Raw genomic sequence first — 20,721 nt, 5'->3', positions numbered from 1 at the left:
ACGTAGCTCAATTACACAGATCAGGCTGTGGAATAGTTCTTTTCACACTGCAAAGGTTTCAGTGTAAAAGGCAGCCATTTAGGTCACTATTAATCCTTCTGCCCATCCTCTATTCCAATCCCAAATTAATCCTACTGCCTTGACCTCTCTGAACATCCACGCATCAAGTCCAAACTAATCCTGCTGGTCTGATCTCTCTGTGACTTTCGCAATCCCAAACAAATTTTACCGATTCACTTCCCATAGCCCTTATCAACCCCAAAGTATTCCTGTTTCCTCATCGCCCCTCAGTGCCCCTTGCCAATAAGAGTATCATTCCAGTGGCACACTCTGACCCCACAACTACTCAAGTACCTCACGCTCTTGACATAATCCAGGCTGCTCCAGCAAAATGCCCTCCCACTGGGCTGCATCAAATAAAACGAGTCCCTCCTCTCTTTCCAATCTCTATCATGTATTCAAACCTAACCCCACTGCTACACAGCCTAGTCCCGTCCCAAACTGAACTCATCACACTAATACCTCCACAGACTGTCAAACCCAGTCCAATATTGCTATATCATTTTGCCATGTATCAGCCAGAAATTAAAAGCGATACTCACTCTTCCCTCACAGACCCCTCTAAACCACAATCTAATGCCCCTGCCTTGCCATCTCTCTAAAGCACGGCTCAAATCTAAAATTACACTTACTGCTTCAGTTGCATTCTGCACACCCATATTAATCCCAAGAAAATCCAAATGACTGCTGCTCTGTATCAATCCTGATTCCACAGTCATACTATCTCACCACAGCTACGTAGCAATGCTGGACTGTGTTCCAGGTAATCACAGGACCATGTCCTCTCACCTCATTCATAAAGCAAGCCCATTTTTTTTTCCTTAAGAGACATTTATTCAGAGATACAGCACAGAAACAGGACCTTCTGACCCACCAAGTCCACACTGCCCACTTACACCCATGAGACCATACGACTTTGGGAAGTAGATGGAAATCTGTGTGGTCATGGGGAGAACGTACAAACTCCTTCCAGAAAGCAGTGAAATTGATCCTAGTGCTGTAATTGTATTACTCTAACTGCTGTGCTACTGTGTCACCCATTCACACAAGCACGTGAATGGGCAGGGGAGGGAGGGATAGCGACCACATGTAGGCAGATGGGATTAGCTTAAACTGCCATCATGGTTGACACAAACACTGTGGGCTGAACAGTCTGTTCCTTTCTAGGTTCTGTGTTTTCTGGGATAATGGATTTGTAGTTTTTCTGAATAAAGGAATATTTCTACCTCAGCTATTCATTTTTAACGGTAATTTGACAAGAAAGTAGAGATTCCATTCTACTTTGCATAGTTGCCAGGTTACCACAAGCTCCTATAACCTCTTAGCACCCACTCCAGCAACCCAGAAATCCGTCCCTAGTGTGCTGTGTTAATATGGACAGTAAGTAATGTGACCTGTTTTCCTGACCCAGCCAATTACCCATCTTCTCAACCCACAGTGGGTAGTGTCCCCATCCAATATCAGCACAGGGAAAAGGGAATGAATCCTGAAACTGAGGTATTCAGTAGTCACAAATCAAGCCACTGGGGCAGCCGGCCAGTTACTCTTTACCAGGCAGTCGGTGCTTGGGCCTACCTCTGAGGATTCCGATGGCCAATCTGCCATAGAGATGGTCAGTCTATATTGGGTCTCACTGTAGGGAAAGAAGTTGGTGAGTTGGTTTACTTCAAAGACTGTCTCTTAAGCTTTTCTTCTTGGTCTTCTCTACTCCTCCCAGAATCCGAGAGACACAAGGGACTCCAGATGCTGGAATCTGGAGCAAAAAAACAAAAACAAACTGTTGCAGGAACTTGGAGGGTTAAGCAGCATTTCAGGGTAAAAGGAATTGTTTATGTTCAGGTCAAAACCCTATTTTGGTGCTGATGTGGCTTCTCAAACTGGAAAATTGACAATTCCTTTCCCTTCACAGATGCTGCTTAATCCTCTGAGTTCCTCTCAGTGTCTATCTGTTCTCTCTGGGCATCTTTCATGTCCCTCTCCTTGACCCTCAAAATCTCTCCTCCTTATTATCTTTTATCCCACCTCTCCTTCTCTCCCTCTCATCTCCCACACCACTCCCCAATTTGCTGTCTCCCTTTTTGTTTTAACCTAATTCATTACCCACTTTTAAAATTGGCCTCTTCATATCTGCATAAACATCTCCAAATCACATAGATAGCAGAACCCTTCTCAGTGTCTTATCCTCCAGTGATCACCCTCCATTGCCTTGTGTTCCATTCCTCACCTCCTTTGCCTCCCCCTCCAGTACATTTTCGGACACCTCCATTGTCTTACCTACTGTTTCACCCTTCAGAGTGCTCTCCTCCTCTGCCACATGGAGCATTGCCTCATCCTCCATTGACTTAGCTCTGGTTTGTCTTATCCCAGAAATAACTCAGCCTGTATATTGCCCAACCCCTGCATTTCTTTGCCCTCTCCTACTTCTTCATGCCATTTGTAGTGTATTTAATATTTCAATAATATTTGAGTAATACTGTAAACATATTGTTTGATTAAGCACTCTGTTTACATAATTCATTATGGGTTATATGTAACATGCACGTGCATGGCATATTTCACATTACACCATCACGTCATATGTGAGTACCTCACTAAAGTAAAGAACTAAGTAGACAAATATCTCAGGCTCCCTTGTTTTTCTTTTATTTTCTGAGGTTAAAAAAACATAACAGTGGTGATGAGGAAGTTTTAAAATAAACCCAAGATGACTACCTACCTGTTGAAGTGCAGCACATTTTTCTTCAAAAGGGGAGAGAGACGGCCGAGTTAAAAAATGGCAGGAAACGGATGAAATTAATAAGCAGCAAGTCCTGCCACAGGTTCATAAACAGTGAGTACTGGGTGACAATAATAAAATTTTAAAAAAGCAGAAATGGCAGGCTACATTGGAAAGATAAACATGTTTGATTGTGCATCAGATAACTGGATAATGCGTATTGAATGAATTGGGAAGTATTTTGAAGTAAATGAAATAGCCAATGAGAAATGAGTACCAGTGTTGCTGAGTGTATTGGGTGGAAAATTATACAGTTTACTTAGAAGTTTAACTGGTCCAACCATACCAGCCAAAATGAGTTTTGCTGGTAAGGTGAATATAATGCAATATCATTTAGAACTGAAACCACTGTTGATTGCAGAAATCTTGAGGTTTCATAAGCAGAATCAAAAGTAAGGGTAGTCCACTGTAGCTAATGTGGCTGAATTGAAGAAATTATCCGAGCATTGTCAGTTCAGTGATGGGCTTAAAGATGCACTGATAAACTTTAATTTATGGAATCTTACAAGAAAGCATTCAAAAATGATCCCTAACCGAAGCACAACTCACAGTTGAAATCGCTACATCAATGGAAACAATAGCCAGAGACGCAATTGAGTTGGTCAGGAATGAACGGAAGTGTAAAACAAAATTGCAATGTAAAACAGAAACCTTCCTGGCTGAACAAATTGTGCTACCATTGTGGCAGGGGCTTGCATACACCAAACTAATGCAGGCTTAAACACAAAACTTTCATAGAATACAACAAAGTAGGTCACATACAAAGAGCATGTTGGGCAGACAAAAATAAATAGACTGCATAGAAAGAGAAAAATATTAAAATGTCAAGTTGCAGTTTCTAAAAGAGATCTAACCTACATGCTGTTGATGAAAAATCTGATAATGATGAGAGTGACACAGGACTGAGTAGCCTTGAGATTTACAGTGTGAAAACACACAAGAGACAAGCAAAATGGCTTACACCAAAAGTGAACGGCAAATTAATTAAAATGGAAATGGATGCTGGCTGGGTGTTTCAGCAATTCCAACAAAGCACAGCAGTGTCTGAGGATGACACTGGAAAACTCAAGCATATCAAAGGTAAAATAGTGTTAAATGAAAATGCCACACCCAAGTTTTACAAAGCATATCCAGTTCCTTATACCCTCTTCAATAAAGTAGCTTGTGAGCTAGAATGTATGGAGTCTGAAGGAATTCTTTCCAAGGTTGAGCACACGGGCAACGCCAGTGGTCCCAGTAGCCAAGAAGATGAGCCTGTCAGGATCCGTGGTGATTCTAAGGTCACCATCAACCCGGTGCTGAAAGTAGATCAACAACCTCTGCCCAGGATACAGAATATCTTTGCAAACCTTTCTGGAAGATAAACTTCAGCAAATTGGTCTTAGCTGAGGCCTATCTACAGATGGAGATGGAAGAGGAGCACAAAGTATTTCTCATGATAAACACAAAAGGGCTTTATCACCATAATAGGCTTATTTTTGGAGTAGCATCTGCACATGCCCTCTGGCAGAAAATCTATGGACTAGGTGCTGCAAGACCTTCCAGGCACTCAGAGTTACTTGGATGACATCGTTGTTACTGATAATGATTATAAGGAACATCTCCAAAATCTCAAGACAGTGTTAAAAAGATTAGAGGATTATGGGCTCAGAGCATGATGCAACACGTGTGAATTCTTTAAACCAAGCATCACTTACTGTGGCTACACCATTGACTCACGAGAATTACACAAATGCTCTGAGAAAAATCAAGCAGTGGTGGATGCCTCAAGGCCAAAGGAAGTGTCACAGTTGTGGATCTTTTTAGGATTTGTCAATTACTATAACAGGTTCCTACCAAACCTGGCTACTGTGTTTCACTCCTTGAGCTCATAAGTACAGATCACAAACAAATGACAATGGATAAAGCATTGTGAGCTGGTTTTCAAAAAGGTAAAGGAAATAGTGACATCTCATTGTACTCACACATTATTATCCACATCGTCCAGTGAAGCTTGCCTGTGACATCTCACCTTCTGGTACAGGTGCAGCCATGTCACATGTTATGAGTGATGGAAGCAAATGCCCCATAATAATTGCACCTCATTCCCTTACCACTGCAGAGAAAATTATGCACATATTGACTGAAAGGCCTTGAGTCTGGTTTGGGGTGTAAAATATTTCTACCAGTACCATCAACCACTAGTGTACATTTTCAATCCACAGAAGGGTATTCAACTAACAGTGGCACCACAAATGCAGAGCTGGGCTCTGTTTCTCGGAAGACATAACTACAAGATCGAATTCAAGAGAACAACTCATCATGAAAATGCTGATGGAATGCCCATTTACCCTTGGAAAAGGAAATACCTGAAAAATTGACAAAAGAGGACACTTCTCTTAACGTATTCTCCCTAATGGCAAGCCAAAAGTCTTCCTATGACAGCAGAAATGATCTAAAGGGAAAGCAGAAAAGACCCCAGACTGTCTCAGGTCTACATGGCCACCCAAAATGGCTGGAATGTGCAGCAGAAACTCCAGTTTCCTCATTTTTACCAGCACCAGGATGAACTTGATGTGGGTTGCCTCATGTGGGGATTGACAGTTGTACCATGGAAGCTGAGAGCTAAAGTGTTGGAGGAGCTACATGCCTGTCATCTAGGCATGATCAAAATGAAAGCATTGGCTCGAAGCTTTGTCTGATGTCCTGGGATAGATCAGCAGATCAGGCAGCTTGCCGTGTACTGCTCGGGATACCAAGAGCAGCACCTCTCCATCCCTGGGAATGGCCTGCATTACCCTGGCAGAGGATTCATGTAGATTTTGCCGGACCGTTCATGGCCACAAATTTCTTGGTAGTAATGGATGCAGCTACAAAGTGGCCAGAAGTGTTCTCAATCATCTTGTCTGCACTGTTGATTTGTTGAGAAGACTCTTCTCAAGAACTGGTGTTCCACAGTTCATTGTGGAACAGCTTCAGGCATTCCTGAAAGTCAATGGAATAGGACATATTACATTTGCACCATACCACACAGCTACAAGTGGCCTGGCAGAAAGGTTTGTCCAGTATTTAAAGAGCACACTGTGAGCAACATCAGCAGAACGCAATACACTGACACTGAATCAGAAGCTCACCAGTTTCTTCCTTGCATATTGCAGTGCAGCACACTCAGCAACCAACAACTCACCAGCTATGCTGTTCCTGGGTCGTCCTTTGTGTTCACACTTGGATCTCCTCAAACACTGTCTCAGATGGAGTATGCAAGACAAACAGTTGAGACAAATTGAAGGATCCTCAAACAAGGAGGTTTGACGCTTCTGGACAAGCATTCCTGACGAGGGACTACAGAGGTGATCAAACGTGGGTTGTTGGAAAGATTAACGACAGAACTAGACCACTCTCCTACACAGTGGAGATTGTGTCTGATATCATCTGGAGACAACACATTGATCAGCTGAGGAGAGCAGAGTCAATTGTTAGAGAAGAACGATGTCCAGAGCTGTCACAACTAATTCCTGCAGTCCCAGAATCAACTCCTTCGACCAACATGGAGGAGGCCACAAGTCTCTCCTGTGTGTATATATATACACACACACACACATACACATACATACTAGAGAGCAGAGGGTTACATTTTTGAGTTGAGATGCTTTCTGTATTCAGTTGGAATTTATAGCTAAGCAGTGTATTCAATATTTCAATATATTGTTTGTTTCTTTGTTTATCTACAAAATTCATTATGGGTTATATGTAAAAGTATGCAAATGGCATACATCATTATGCCACCACATCATATGTGTGTGCCTCAGCAAAGAAAAACTAAGTAGACAATATCCTGGGCTCCTGTGTTTTTGATTAGTTTCTGAAGTTACAAATATAACACCAGTGTATCTTCTGTTCCCTTACTACTCATCATGCATTGTATCTTGATAACACTGCCCTTTCTATCTTTTTACTCACTCTTGAACCTGTGCTGCCATCTGTCTAAGATCAGCTGGCATAAATTATGGATGGAATGTGAGATGTTGGTGATCTGTATGACATGGTTTATACACGTTGCCTTCCCCCTCCTCCTCTGACACTTCCCCTGCCTGCTCCATCCATTTCACATACTTTGGGAAAGCACCACATGACTCCTGGTGAAGGAGTCTCTTGAGGAGGTGGTCTACCAGAGTTGATGGCAGTGCTGGTCACCTTGCCTACATTTCCCCCTCCATCCCATGCCTTCAGGTTATTTGAACACCTTCCTTTTTATAGCGGGACTGAAAATTTAAATGTAAGAATTTGTGAGGTGTTTCCAAACTGGAGTAGGGTGGGGGTGAAGGTGGGGTAACAGTTCACATATTGTATACAGTCAACAGTAGCTGGAATCGGCTTCAGGACTGCTGAACAAATGTCGGCAGTCATCCCAGGACACTGTACACTGGAAGGGGAGTGCCGTGAGCTTGTATGGAAATGCTGGCCAAAGTAACCTTCCTGGGCAGTATTGACCTTAAGGAGCTGAGCAGTACTCACTTGCAGGGTTGCTTGCATATCTCCAGGCATCTGGAATTCTCTACTTCAATCTGCTCTCTCAGGGTGTAATAGCAGTAACCTGGTGAAGGTAACATAGTAGAAGTTGAACTCGACAGCATAAGGAGGTCATTTACCCCCAAGTCAGCAAATAGCACTGCAAATTAGAATGTAAATTGCCTTACACCATATCTCTTGATTGCTTTTTCAATCTTTATCTAACTTTCCTTCAAGGGAAATGGGCCATAACCTATGAATACAATGTGAACAGTTCCTTTCTCCTTTCTATTACAAGCCATATGTAGAATCCTGAGCTTATCCCTCATTTATATGCAAGCAATTTTCATTGGCATAATACAGGGACATTGGAAACCAGTTTAACAGAGTGCCTGGATCCATTTTGCCGACAAGAAAATGGATCTGAAGATAGTAAATGGTAGCACATACATACTTCGATAATAAATTTATTCTGAACCTCTGATGGGACCTCGTCTATTTAATATACTATGTTCTTCAACAGGATTCTTTAGCTGGACATACTCTGTTTTTATATGGCCTTCATCCCCAGACCTGTGTTCTGAATGTGTTTTGCTTGCTTTGTTCTTATGATTTAAAATATTTTTATTTGAAATTTCGCCATTACTTCCCCAATTCCAGGATGTGATCCATCCCTTGAGGTGTCTGGTAAAATGCCACCTATGAGTCAGTTGGGCTTGTTTCCCAGAGACACCAGGGCTTAGATGTAACTTCGACTGAGGGGCAGACTGATGGCCCAGGGTTTGGTCTAACGAGGAGCCCTGACTTGGAGGAACCATGACTGACTGAGTGCCTCGTGCTCGCTGCTTGTCCCTGTACTCCATTGGCATGGAGCCAGAATGGAATCTATGAAGCAGCTCCTTCAACACTCAAAATGGGGCTACAACCTCACATTCTGTGACTCCATAGGACATTGATGGTCCAGGCAGTAGAAATGACTGGCAGCCTGTAAACCAGCACACATCCACAACATAAAGTAGGGGAATCAATCGCACATAGATTCTTCTGTTGCTAGACAGCAGAACAGATTTCCATATTGACTTTAAATGCAAGTTTGGGGCGAGGAAGAATGGAAGAGCAGCCTATCCAGAAATCCCTTCTGTAAGGCATGGAATGACACATAGGATGTTTCCCCAGAGATGAGATAATGTGTGGTACCAGATTCTGTGGCAGCTTTCAGCTCTTGGATCTGACAAGCGTATTGGGCCCAGTAGAGGTCAACTCATGCAAACAAACACATCCGATCATTGAGTCTGCACTAACCATCAATTACACACTTATCTCATGTGAAACCCTTTGCTAATTGTCTCCACATTGCCACCAACTCCCCCTAGATTCCAGTACACACCACACACACGCATTTTCTTTCTCTCTCACAGACAGTCAGTTCCTCTCTCTCCTCCCTTCCCTTACACAGTCTCTCTCTCTCTCTCTCTCTCACTTCTCATACACATACACTGCTTCTTTCTCTCCCCCACACAGTCTCTCTCTCCCTCTGACACACAATATAGTCAGTTTCACTCCCTCTATCCCCTTCCCTTGTCCCCACACACGAGAGAATTTTACAGTGGCCTATTAACCTACCAACTCACCCCCTTGATTTTTTAGTCTAATACTACTCAGTAGGTTTAATCCATACTCTAAATTCTGTCACAAACAAGAGAAACCTGCAGATGCTGGAAATCCAAACAACACACACAAAATGCTGGAGGAGCTCAGAAGTTTATGCAGTAGTTACGGAAAAGAGCACAGTCGACATTTTGGGCCAAGACCTTTTATCAGTTCATCTGGTAATTGCCCCTCCTCCTTCACCATCCCCATTCCCATTTTCCCTCACTCACCTTACCTCCTTACTTACCCATTACCTCTCTCTGGTGCTCCTCCCCTTTTTCTTTCTTCCATGGCCTTCTGTCCTCTCCTATTAGACCCCCCTTCTCCAGCCCGTCAACTCTTTCACCAATCAGCTTCCAGCTCTTTATGCCTGCGGTTTCACCTTGCACTTCCTCCTCCCCTTACCCCACCTTCTTACTCTGCCTTCTCATCATTTCTCACCAGTCCCGATGAAGGGTCTTGGCTCGAACGTTGACAGTTTACTCTTTTTCATAAATGCTGCCTGGCCTGCTGAGTTCCTCCAGCATTTTGTGTGTGATGCTCTAAATTCTGTGGTGGGGCAAAGCCTGCTTAATAACCACCTGTATTCCATGATAGGTGCCCATCAGTCCATATTAAGCATATTACTAAGCGGAGGAAAAGAAACTAACCAGGATTCCCTCAGTAACTGCGAGTGAAGAGGGAAGAGCCCAGCGCCGAATCCCCGGCTGCCTAGGAATATTAATTATTCCTATTAATAAAGTATCCACCATTCCTGATGGGATTAGTAATCTCTGTCATTTGTCTGGGAAACTTTTCAGTTTAAAACACACCCAATAATTTTGATGGGACCTTGTGCAGTTTACTAAATGCTCTAAATTCAGTGGGTTTGTACAGTCTGTAAATCCCAAGATGCAACCTTTAATCATGTTTTCCATCCCCGTCAAATCAATAAACCCTACACTTTTTGTTGGACTTCCTCAGTTTAATAAAATCTGTATAACTGGAACTTCAATAGTTTGATAAGCTCTATAAATCATTATAGAAGTACATCAGTTTGACACCTGCTTCATTTGGTACTTGAGCTCCAGCTGGGCTGAAGGACCTATTTCTATGCTGCATGGCTCTCTGATTGTTGTAAAATCTCTTTTGTATTCTGTGATGGTACCAGCAATAAACTTCTTAAAATGTAAGATAAGACCTGTCCGTTTAATACACTCTGTGTAATAAATTTAAGATCTTGACAGTTTGTTAAAGTGTCTGTAATCTATAGGGGGGGGGGGGGGTCTAGTCATTTTAGCTCCATACTCTGCATTCAGTAATGTAACCCAATACATTGCTAATGTGATTCAGTAACAGAACAAATGATTTAAAACATCCCGGCTGGGGCACTGTCAGTTTAATACCCTATTCATATTTGATAACTAGACTATATTTTTAATACACTCTCTAAATTTTGCGATGGGATACTGTTTAGTTCAATATCAATATTGATAGTCATTGAGTCATACAATGTTGAGGAAGACCCTTTGGCCCATTGTGTCCATGTAGCCACCAATGACCTAATCTCATTTTCAGCTCTCAGATGGATCACTGTCACGTTAATACACTCTCCGCAACTTGTACTGGAAACCGGTCATCAATATGATAATCCTTGCTGCGACCCTGCCAATTGGAAATTCTTGCTACAGTTCATGATCAAAGCCTTGAGTTCAATACATAATCTGTAATCTATAATGGTATTCTGTTAATCCAATATGTGTGATACAGAGCTGACAATATAAGGCCTTCCTTGTATTGTCAAAATTACCAATCAGAGTCATATGCTCGAAGTTATTTGCCCTTTAGCTGACTGTGTGGCAGCCATCAATCACCCATTTGTCATGCACGAATCGTAGTTTCTTCTGCTTCAATGCACGATGTGTTCCTTAAATTGCATGGTGTGTCTTTGAGTTTCATTCATTTTCTACAATTGTAAGACACTCTCTTATTTTAATACACTTTCCATCGTCTGCGACAGGACCTACAGTTAAGTTTGGTTAACTACTGCAGGGGATTGAATTACCAATTTATTAAGCTATCTATATTTCCTAATAGGGTGCTGCCACTTTAATATGTTGTCAGCAATCTGCGATGGATTTCTTTCAGTTTATTACGCACTCCATAATTGGGTCTGCAATTCTTGTTGGGTCCCTGTTACTTCAATACACTGACTAGAGCCATTGAAAGAAACGTCTCAGTGTAATAAATACTCTACAAATGGTGATAGTAACTCAATATGCTCGTTAAGATTCACGATGGGACCTTGTGTTTATTAGACCCTACAATCCGAGTTGTATAACTATCGATTAATTACAATCTAAATAATCCTTGATGGAAATCTGTCAAGGTAATGCACTCTCTACAACCCTCTTTAATGCACTCCCTATTATCTCCGGCAGGACACGAACAATTGAAACCACTCACTGTGATCTTGATGGAATTCTTTCCCTTAATCAGTTACCGTAGCTTGTCAGTGTAATGCACTCACTATAATACATGAGAGGACTCTGTCAATCTATTACACTTCTACAATTTATGAAATGAGCCAGTTTCATTTACACAGAGTGCAAATAACCCTGTTATTTTTTATTCGTGATGGGTCTCTGTCAATTTAAAATGCTCCCCATATTACGTAATAGAACCCTGCCATTGATGTACAATCCTTATGAGATCCCTAAGCTATATAGCCTCTATAATTCATGACAGAACTGTGCCATTTTATTACATGTGCTATAATTCATATGGAACCTGGCCAATGCACTCTCTATAAACTATAATAGAAAGCTAAGAATTTCATACGCTCACTATGATGGATATCATTTGAACATACTAATTACAAACGCTCTTGGTTTACACCCATCTCCACAATGTGCAAAGGTCCAGGACTTCCTTAAGGAGCGATGCCTCTAAAAGGTGGCATCCATCATTAAGAACCCCCATTAAACCTGATTCTGATTCCGGTGTCTTAGTCAGTTTAATCCGTGATCAATAATTGTCAATTTATCACACCACCTCCAATCCCTGATCAGTCCTGATCAATTTAATACACAGCATATAATCCATGATGGAATGCTGCTAATATAACACACTTGGTATTTCACAATGCTACATTAATAACCGTAATGGAAACCCATTAATTAAAGTGCCCGCTATAATCCGTATCAAGATTCTGTCATTAAACACTTCTCATTTGATTCAGTGACGTGGCTGCAAATTATTACCCTCTTCTTGACTTTGACATCTCAATCTCAATCTGTGATGGCATCAATAGGCTCACTTGCTGTATAAAGAAATACATCATGGAAACAGCCCTTTGGCCCACTGTATCTATTACCAACCACCAAACAGTCATTTACACTTGTATATCAACATCTCTTTTTATTCTCACTATATTCCCATCAACACCCTCTAAATTCTACCACTGTTACAGTGAGCAGTTAACCTACCAACCTGCAAATCTTTGGGATTAGAAGAGAATCCATGCAATCATGTCACAGAGTCATGCAGCATGGAAATAGACACTTAAGCCCATCTCAATCGTCCATGCCCATTGTGTTGCCCAGTGAACTAGTCCCATCTGCCCACATTTGGCCTATAGCCCTCTAAACCTTTCCCATCTAGTCCATCTAAATGGCTTTTAAATGTTGCTAATGTTTCTGCCTCAAACACGATTTCGAGCAGCTCTTCCCAAATATGTAGCATCCTTTGCTTGAAGAAGCTGCCACTGAAGTCCCTTTTAAATCTCTTGTCTCTGTTCTTAAACATAGGCCCTCTTGTTCTTAGTAACCCCCCCCCCTTGGGAAAAGGTTTATGTGCTTTCACCCTGCACATGACCCCCCCACCCATGATCTTATATACCTCTGTCAGGTCACCCCTCCATTTCTATTTTGCAGGGAGTAAAGTCCTAGTTCATGCACCCCCCCCCCCCCGCCCCGTAACTTAGACCCCAAGTCCGGGTAACATTCTGGTAAATCTTTTCTGCATTCTGTCTAGCACTTTTTCCTATATTAGGGTGACCAAAACTGTGCACAATACTCTAAATGTGACCTCACCAACAACATATGTAACTGCAATGTAATATCCTCACTGAAAGAGGCCAGTGGGCCAAGTCTCAGCTTCAGCTCTTCACCATATTTACCTCTGACACTGCTTTCAGTGACCACTTGCACTCCTTGGTCCCTCCGTTCAGAACATGCCCCAGAGTTGCGCTATTTAACAAATAGTCCTACTATGGACTGATCTCCCAAAATGCAGTACCTCACATTTCTCTAGGTTGAAAACCATGTGCTAATCTTCAGCCCCAGTCTAGGACAGTGGTGTTCAAATCAGGTGACCCTGACCCTGAGAAGAAATCAAGATCAAGAAGCTATCAGGGATGCCAAGAGACAATACCAAGATCAAGTCTCAGAACAGTTGTCAGTTGTGCCAGGTTCACATGCTATAACAGGCTACAAAATAAAACTGGGCAGCATCCCGAATAATGGCACATCCCTTCACATTGAACTTACTGCATTCTGTGGAATGTTACCACCCGCCCTGAGACCGTCCAGTGTACCTGAACCTACAGCCATTGTTGTGGACCTAAGGTCAGAGACTGAACCCATGGAAACCTTCTGGCCCAGAAGGTATCCCTGTCTGTGTCCTTAAATCCTGTTCAGGACATGAGCTGGAGGGTACTCGCAAACATTTTGAATTTCTCCCTGCTTCAGTTTGAGGTTCCCACCTCAAAATAAGCAGGGAGAGATTAGAAATACCACAATCATTGCAATCCCTAAGAAGAACAAGGGAAAGTGCCTTAATGACTACCACTTGGTAGCTCTGATGTTCACCAATGTGATGAGCTTCAAGAGGCTGGTCAGAGCCTCAGAGATAACCTCATCCCACTGAAATGCACCTACTGCCAAAACAGGTCCACGGCAAACCACAGCTCCCTACCCTTTTCTCTGGAGCACCTGGATAGTGGACACTTACATCAGACTATTGCTTATTGACTACAGCTCTGCCTTCAGTACTATAATTTCAAACAAACTCATCTCCAAACTCTTACACCTGGGACTCAGTACCTCTCTTTTCAAATGGATCTTTGATTTCCTGACCACAATCAGTAAAGAGTGGCAGCAAAGCCTCCACCATTGTTACTTTCAACACTAGTTCCATGGCTGTGTCTCAGCCCCTATACACTCACGACTGAGTGGCAGTCTGCAGATGGTACCACCATAGTGGGCCGCGTCTCACGTGTGTCAGATTACAGGAAGGAGATGGGGAGCCCAGTGATGTAGTGTTATAACAACAACCTTTCCCTCAACATCTGCAAAACAAAACAACTGGTAACTGACTTTTGGAGAGTGGGGCAGTGAGCATGTTCCTGCATATATCAATAATGCTGAGGTTGACAGGGTTGAGATTAAGTTCTGAGGTGTTAACATCATGAATAGAATGTCACGGTCCATTCTCACACATGCCACAGCCAAAAAAGCTCACTAGCTCCTCTGCTTCCACAGGAGGCTAAATGAATTTGGCACGTCTCCATCAACTCTCAACAATTTTTATTGATGCATCATAGAAAATATCCCATCTAGATGCATCATTGCTGGGTATGGCAACTGCTCTGCCCATAACTGTAACAAACTGCAGAGAGTTGTAGACAGAGTTCAGCACCCCATGGAAACCAGACCCCAACTCCCTGTGCTCTGTCTATCCTTCTCATTGCCTTGGTAAAGCATCCAGTATAATCAAAGACTCCACCCACCCTACCATAATTTTAAGGTGATTAGAGTAAAGTATAGAAGGGATGTCAGAGGTAAGTTCTTTACAAAGACAGTGGTGGGTGCTTGGAAGGTCCTGCCGGGGGTGGTGGTAAAGGCAGATGCATTTGGCCATTTAAGAAACTCTTAGATAGGCACATGGATGACCGAAAAATGGAGGGATATGTAAGAGGGAAGATTGATCTTAAGAGTAGGTCAAAAGGTTGGCAGAACATTGTGGTCCAAAAGGTCTGTATTGTGCTGTAATTTCTATGTTCTAATCCATGAAGGAATTTAGTCAGTTAAGTAATTCCACAGCATATCAGAGGGGTCATTATCAATTTAAAATACCATTCAAAATTAGTCAGGGAGCCTTGTCAACTGTGATAGGTAACTGTGATTTATTGCCCTCTCCTTGAATTCTATACACTCTCTTACTCCATGTTGCCATCTTGTCAAGTTCTTGCTCTCTCTACAGTCTGTATTGGGAGCCTCTCAATAGGCTTACTGTAATCTTACCCACCACTCAGTCATTTCAAAACATCTTCTGCAATCTGCGATGGGATGCTGTTGATATAACACACTCCAGTGACTGTAACCAGTCAATGTACCACATGCACTGCTCTCTGCAATCTGTGATGGAACTGTGTCAATGGAGTAAATTCGGTACAATCCATATGAATTCAGTATGGACCAAGGGATCTAGCTGTTGTACAATACCCCATTTGCAGTGGGTGTAGGAACACTGCTACTTAATACACCTCTCTACCATTGATGATGGTACTGTGTTAGTTTAAAATGCACACTGCTGTATGTCAGCAATCAGAGTGCTTCCCTGTCTGTGCACTTATTTAAATCCTGCTAAGATGATGAACTCTACAATTTCTGATGAAAATGTGCAAATTAATAGCACTGTTTCAATCCATGATGCATTAAATCAATATATTCTCTACAGTCTGTATCGGAAACCTGTCAATTAACACATTCACAAAGTAGATCTGGTCAGATGGATGTCATTAGTGGAACCTTCTCGGTTTAATACATTCTCTGTAGACTAGTAAGTACACGGAGTGGAGTTTGTGATCAAATAACATGAGGTTAAAGCACTGTATTCCACAGCAGGCCTCTGTTAATTCAATACTTCTCCCTATTCATGCTGGTACACTGTCTGGTGAGTGCAGTCTACATATTCCCTATTGGAAGTAGGTCAATTTATTACATGTGCTTTTATCTTTTCATCAATACATTGTCAAAAATGTGTGACAGAACATCAGTTTAATGTATTCTTTGCAATTGCAATTTGTCCTGGTAAATGTAATACAGTCTCTGTAATTCGTGATGAGATGCACTGCAGTTAATACACTGTCAATGGCCTGCATTGGAAACTGGTGGATTCACCAACTACAATCCTTAATGTAATATGCAGTCTGTGATGGTGTGATGGAACTCTGTTACGTTAATGTTCTGACAATAATTCAGATTGGAATCCATTGCTACAATCTGCAATGAAGCTCTTTTTAATACACTAGCAATAATTCCTTGTCATTTTAATACACTTCACATTCCATATTGAAAGCCTGTTAATTAACACAATCACTATAATCTGTGATGTGACCCTGCGAATTGAAGAAACTCTACAATTTGTGGTAGAATAAAGAACAGCAGAACAAGGGAAAAACTCAGTGGGTCAGGCAGCATCTGTGGATGATGCTTGACATTTTGAGTTCTTCTAGAGTTCTGGTTTTGCTCTAGATTCCAGCAACTACAGCCTCTTTTGTTTCTGAGATGGGATTGTGACATTTTAATACATTCTGTACTACCAGCAATGGGCTTCTGCCAATTAAGTACACCTTCTACATTCATTGCTAGCGCCCGGTCAATGAAATGCCTCTCCATAATTCAATAGGGGTCCCTGTCTGGTTAATGTAGTCTTCATAATTCAGTTAGGAAGGTTGTAAATTTAATAATAGCATTATAATCGATGACAGGTCTCTTGTTATTTTAATACACATTATGCAAGTCCTAAATGTCCCTGTAAGACACTCTGCAATCCCTGATGGGACCCTGTCCAGTGAATATATTTTCCAGAGTCCCAATAGTAAACTTATTAATTCTCTACAGTGTGAGGGCTCTGTCAATTGGATGCACTATTTACCATTCTAGATGGAACTATCTTGATGTAATTTGACAATCCATGGTGGAAACTTGTCGGTCTATTACTGGGCCTACAATCTGTAAAGACCCTTATCAAGTTACTGTACAGTCCACCGTCCATGATGGAATCCAATTGGATTAATGCAGCCTCCATAATCCTTATAGAAACATATATCAGGATTGAGTGTAGAGGCTAGGATAACACTTTACAGTGCCAGTGACACGGGTTCAATTCCTGCCACTGCCTGTAAGGAGTTTGTACGTTCTCCCCGTGACCACGTGGGTTTCCTCCGGGTGCACTGGTTTACTCCCACAGTCCGAAGACATATCGGTTGCTAGGTTAATTGGTCAATTTAAATTATCTCGTGATTAGGCTAGGATTAAAAAAATCGGGATTGCTGGGTAGAACAGCTCAAAGGGCAGGAAGGGTCTATTCTGTGCTGTATCTGAATAATAAATAAATAAATAGATCAATATTATTATATTAACTATAACATATTACGAGACTCAATCAATGTATACAATCACTACAAATCCTTGATGAAAATCTGCTGATTTACTACCTTTCATACATCAGAGACATATATTCCAGGTATTTATAGCTGGATATTTATGTGCATAATACTGAACTTGAACATTGCCAATAATACGTGAGCAGTCCCTCTCAATTTATAGTTACGTACCATCCATGATATGTCCCTTTCAATTTAAAACACACTCTACTGCTGGTGATGGATCCCTGGCAAATGAGTACACTTACATCCACCCTGTCAATTGAATCTTTGACTCGACTGTACAGGTTTAAGACACTGTTTACAATCCCGGATGGAAATCTGTCAATTCAGTATATTCTCCACAATCCATGACAGATCCAATTTACTGCACCCTTGATGGAACACCATCAACGTGATGCATTGTCTACCATCCCTGATGGAATTCTGTTGGTTTAATATACATTGAACAATGCATGAAGACTCCCTTTCAAATGAACGTGTTACTGCATGCCTACCAACACACACTGCACTGCTTGTATTGGACACTTGCTCTAATGAGTAGTGGAAGTCTCTCAATTTAATAACCTGACCATATTTCATTACAGTACCCTATCAATTCATCACAATCTTTGATGGAATACTGCCAATCTGTGGTTCAATTCATTCTAATCAGTCCTTGATAGCCTACAGACAACTTGATACACTATCTCCAGTCAGTGATGGTAATCTGCCAGTTCAATGCACTTTGCAACTTTGATCTACAATTAATACACTATCGGCATCCCTGAATGCACTAACTACCACCCTTCATGTAAGCCTTTTGGTTTAGCACACTCTCTACAATCCACAAGTCAATCCAACCCTGTGTAATCAAAGCACCATCTGTAATCCGGGATGGAGTAATATAGGTTCAAAACATTCTCTGCAAACGTGGATAGGTTTGTCGGATTATATACCGTTTCTGTGATCCTAGATGGTATCCTCTGAACTTCATATCTGTGATAGGACCTTGTCTAATAACTGCACTCTTTGCATTCAGTTCTGTGATAGGACTCTGTCACCCCCTGCATCCTCTGACATTTTAGTGAAAATCAAAAAGAAAACGGTAGATGATGGAAATACAGCACTCTCTAAAATCCATGATAGAACACTGCTAATTAATACTCTTTGCAATCCATGAAAGCATTCACAACATTTGATGGAACCCTCTTGTAAACATTTGTTTACAATCTGTGTCAATATTATTCACTCCATTATGTGAACCCTGCCAATTCCATTTCCTCTCCTTTTCTCCTGACGGAATCCTTTTACCTTACAATGGTACAAAGGACCGAACCTACTTTATGCCCACTTCACAAATCATATTGGAATTTGTTATGATTCTGCAGTTGTCTGTAAGGAGTTTGTACTTCTCCCCGTGACTCTGAGGGTTTACTCCAGGTACTTTGGTTTTCCGCCCTTAGTCCAAAGATATACCGGTTGGTAGGTTATTTGGGCATTGTAAATTGTCCCATGATTAGGCTAGGGTTAAATTGAGGGCTGCTGGGCAGGGTGGTTTGAAGGGCCTATTCCGTAAGTAAATTAATTAATGCCCTCATTACATTATTAACATGACCCTATCAATGTACTACTCTCTCTACCATCCATGGGGTAGAGAAATGCCAATTTAATGTACTGTCTTTAATCCTTGATGAGATTGTGTCACTTGACCACACCCTCTACAGTCAGCAATAGAACACTGCAAATTTATAACTCTCTTCAACCGGTGATGGAGACGTGTGGAAGAAAAGCTCCTTCTATAAACAACAACGGAACTCTACAAGTTCAATACACCTTCTACAGTCAGTTTTGCATATTCTATGCAGACTCTGATGGGTCACTTTTGGTTGTGGCACTTAGTACACACACTAGTCAGCAGCTAACATCTATAACCTGGGGAGGTTAATACCCACTCCACTCCATAGCCTACATTAGAAACTTGTTAATTAATACAGTCAATTACCAATGATGGGACAAAATTAAAAACACCCTCTACAGTTATTGTATGGTTCTTGTTAACAGGATGAACTAACAGTGATCCTCATGGAATGCTGTGATGAAACGCTGTCAATTAATTTCATCACAGTATGTGCAATATATAATGTGTTGTTCATTGCAATCTCTGCTGTCCTATTGCATTTCACACAACACACTATTTACAGAGGGTGACTGAAGCCTGCCAATTTAACAGGCCTGAATTCTACCAATCTTGCCCACTCACAGTTAATGGGTAAGTCCACACCATCAGTTGAATGAGCCCTTTGTAATCCGTAGACATGCTCTCTGTAATTCGTCAAGTAACTCACCGCATTGGAAACCTGATCATTAACACATTCACTGTTACCCCTGGCGGGGTTCAGCCAATTGAATATAAGATTTTTGATGGGTTTCTCACTTCCCCTTTCCCAGTTTAAAACACATTCTACATTCTGTGACAGTTTGACATTAAATTAATGCTCTCTCTAATACCCATGACGGGTTACTGCCAAGTTAATACATTTCCAAAGACCAAATTGTGATGGGGTCTTCTCAATGTAATGCCATATATATCATCCGCAATAAACCCTCTAGGTTTAACATTTCTCTACCATTCACCAATTTAATAGAAACATAGAAAACCTACAGTACAATACAGGCCCTTCGGCCCACAAAGTTGTGCTAAATATGTTCCTATCATAGAAATTACTAGGCTTACCTATAGCCCTCTATTTTTCTAAGCTCCATGAACCTATCCAAAAGCCTCTTAAAGGACCCTGTCGTATCCACCTCCACCACTGTTGCCGGCAGCCCATTCCACGCACTCATCACTCTCTGAATAAAAAACTTATCCCTGACATCTCCTCTGTACCTACTCCCCAGCACCTTAAACCTGTGTCCTCTTGTGACAACCATTTCAACCCTGGGAAAAAGTCTCTGACTATTCACATGATCAATGCCTCTCGTCATCTTATACACCTCTATCAGGCCACCTCTCATCCTCCATCGCTCCAAGGAGAAAAGGCCGAGTTCACTCAACCTGTTCTCATGAGGCATGCTCCCCAATCCAGGTAACATCCTTGTAAATCTCCTCTGCACCCCTTCTATAGTTTCCACACCCTTCTTGTAGTGAGGCGACCAGAACTGAGCACAGTACTCCAAGTGGGGTCTGACCAGGGTCCTATATAGCTGCAACATTACCTCTCAGCTCCTAAGTTCAATTCCATGATTGATGAAGGCCAATGCACCATACGCCTTCTTAACCACAGAGTCAACCTCCGCAGTTGCTTTGAGCATCCTAAGGACTTGGACCCCAAGA

The 20,721-nt window shown here is 41.8% G+C and overlaps 1 protein-coding gene across 5 annotated transcripts in view; it reads right to left on the bottom strand.

The window, feature by feature from the left end:
- Positions 1 to 20,721, bottom strand: part of LOC140735630 (epithelial sodium channel subunit beta-like) — a 54,718-nt gene that overhangs the window by 6,455 nt on the left and 27,542 nt on the right. For all 5 annotated transcript variants that reach the window (XM_073060896.1, XM_073060899.1, XM_073060898.1 and 2 more), the window contains 2 exons: positions 7,331 to 7,409; positions 1,636 to 1,693 (listed from right to left, as the gene is read on the bottom strand). In XM_073060896.1, the coding sequence (XP_072916997.1) occupies positions 1,636 to 1,693; positions 7,331 to 7,409 (137 nt within the window). The remainder of the gene's footprint in view (positions 1 to 1,635; positions 1,694 to 7,330; positions 7,410 to 20,721) is intronic.

Source organism: Hemitrygon akajei, chromosome 11 (assembly GCF_048418815.1).
Source record: "Hemitrygon akajei chromosome 11, sHemAka1.3, whole genome shotgun sequence".
In the NCBI taxonomy this organism is placed as follows: Eukaryota; Metazoa; Chordata; class Chondrichthyes; order Myliobatiformes; family Dasyatidae; genus Hemitrygon; species Hemitrygon akajei.
The sequence above is the reverse complement of the archived record's forward strand: the minus strand, read 5'-3'. Positions and strand labels throughout refer to the sequence as shown.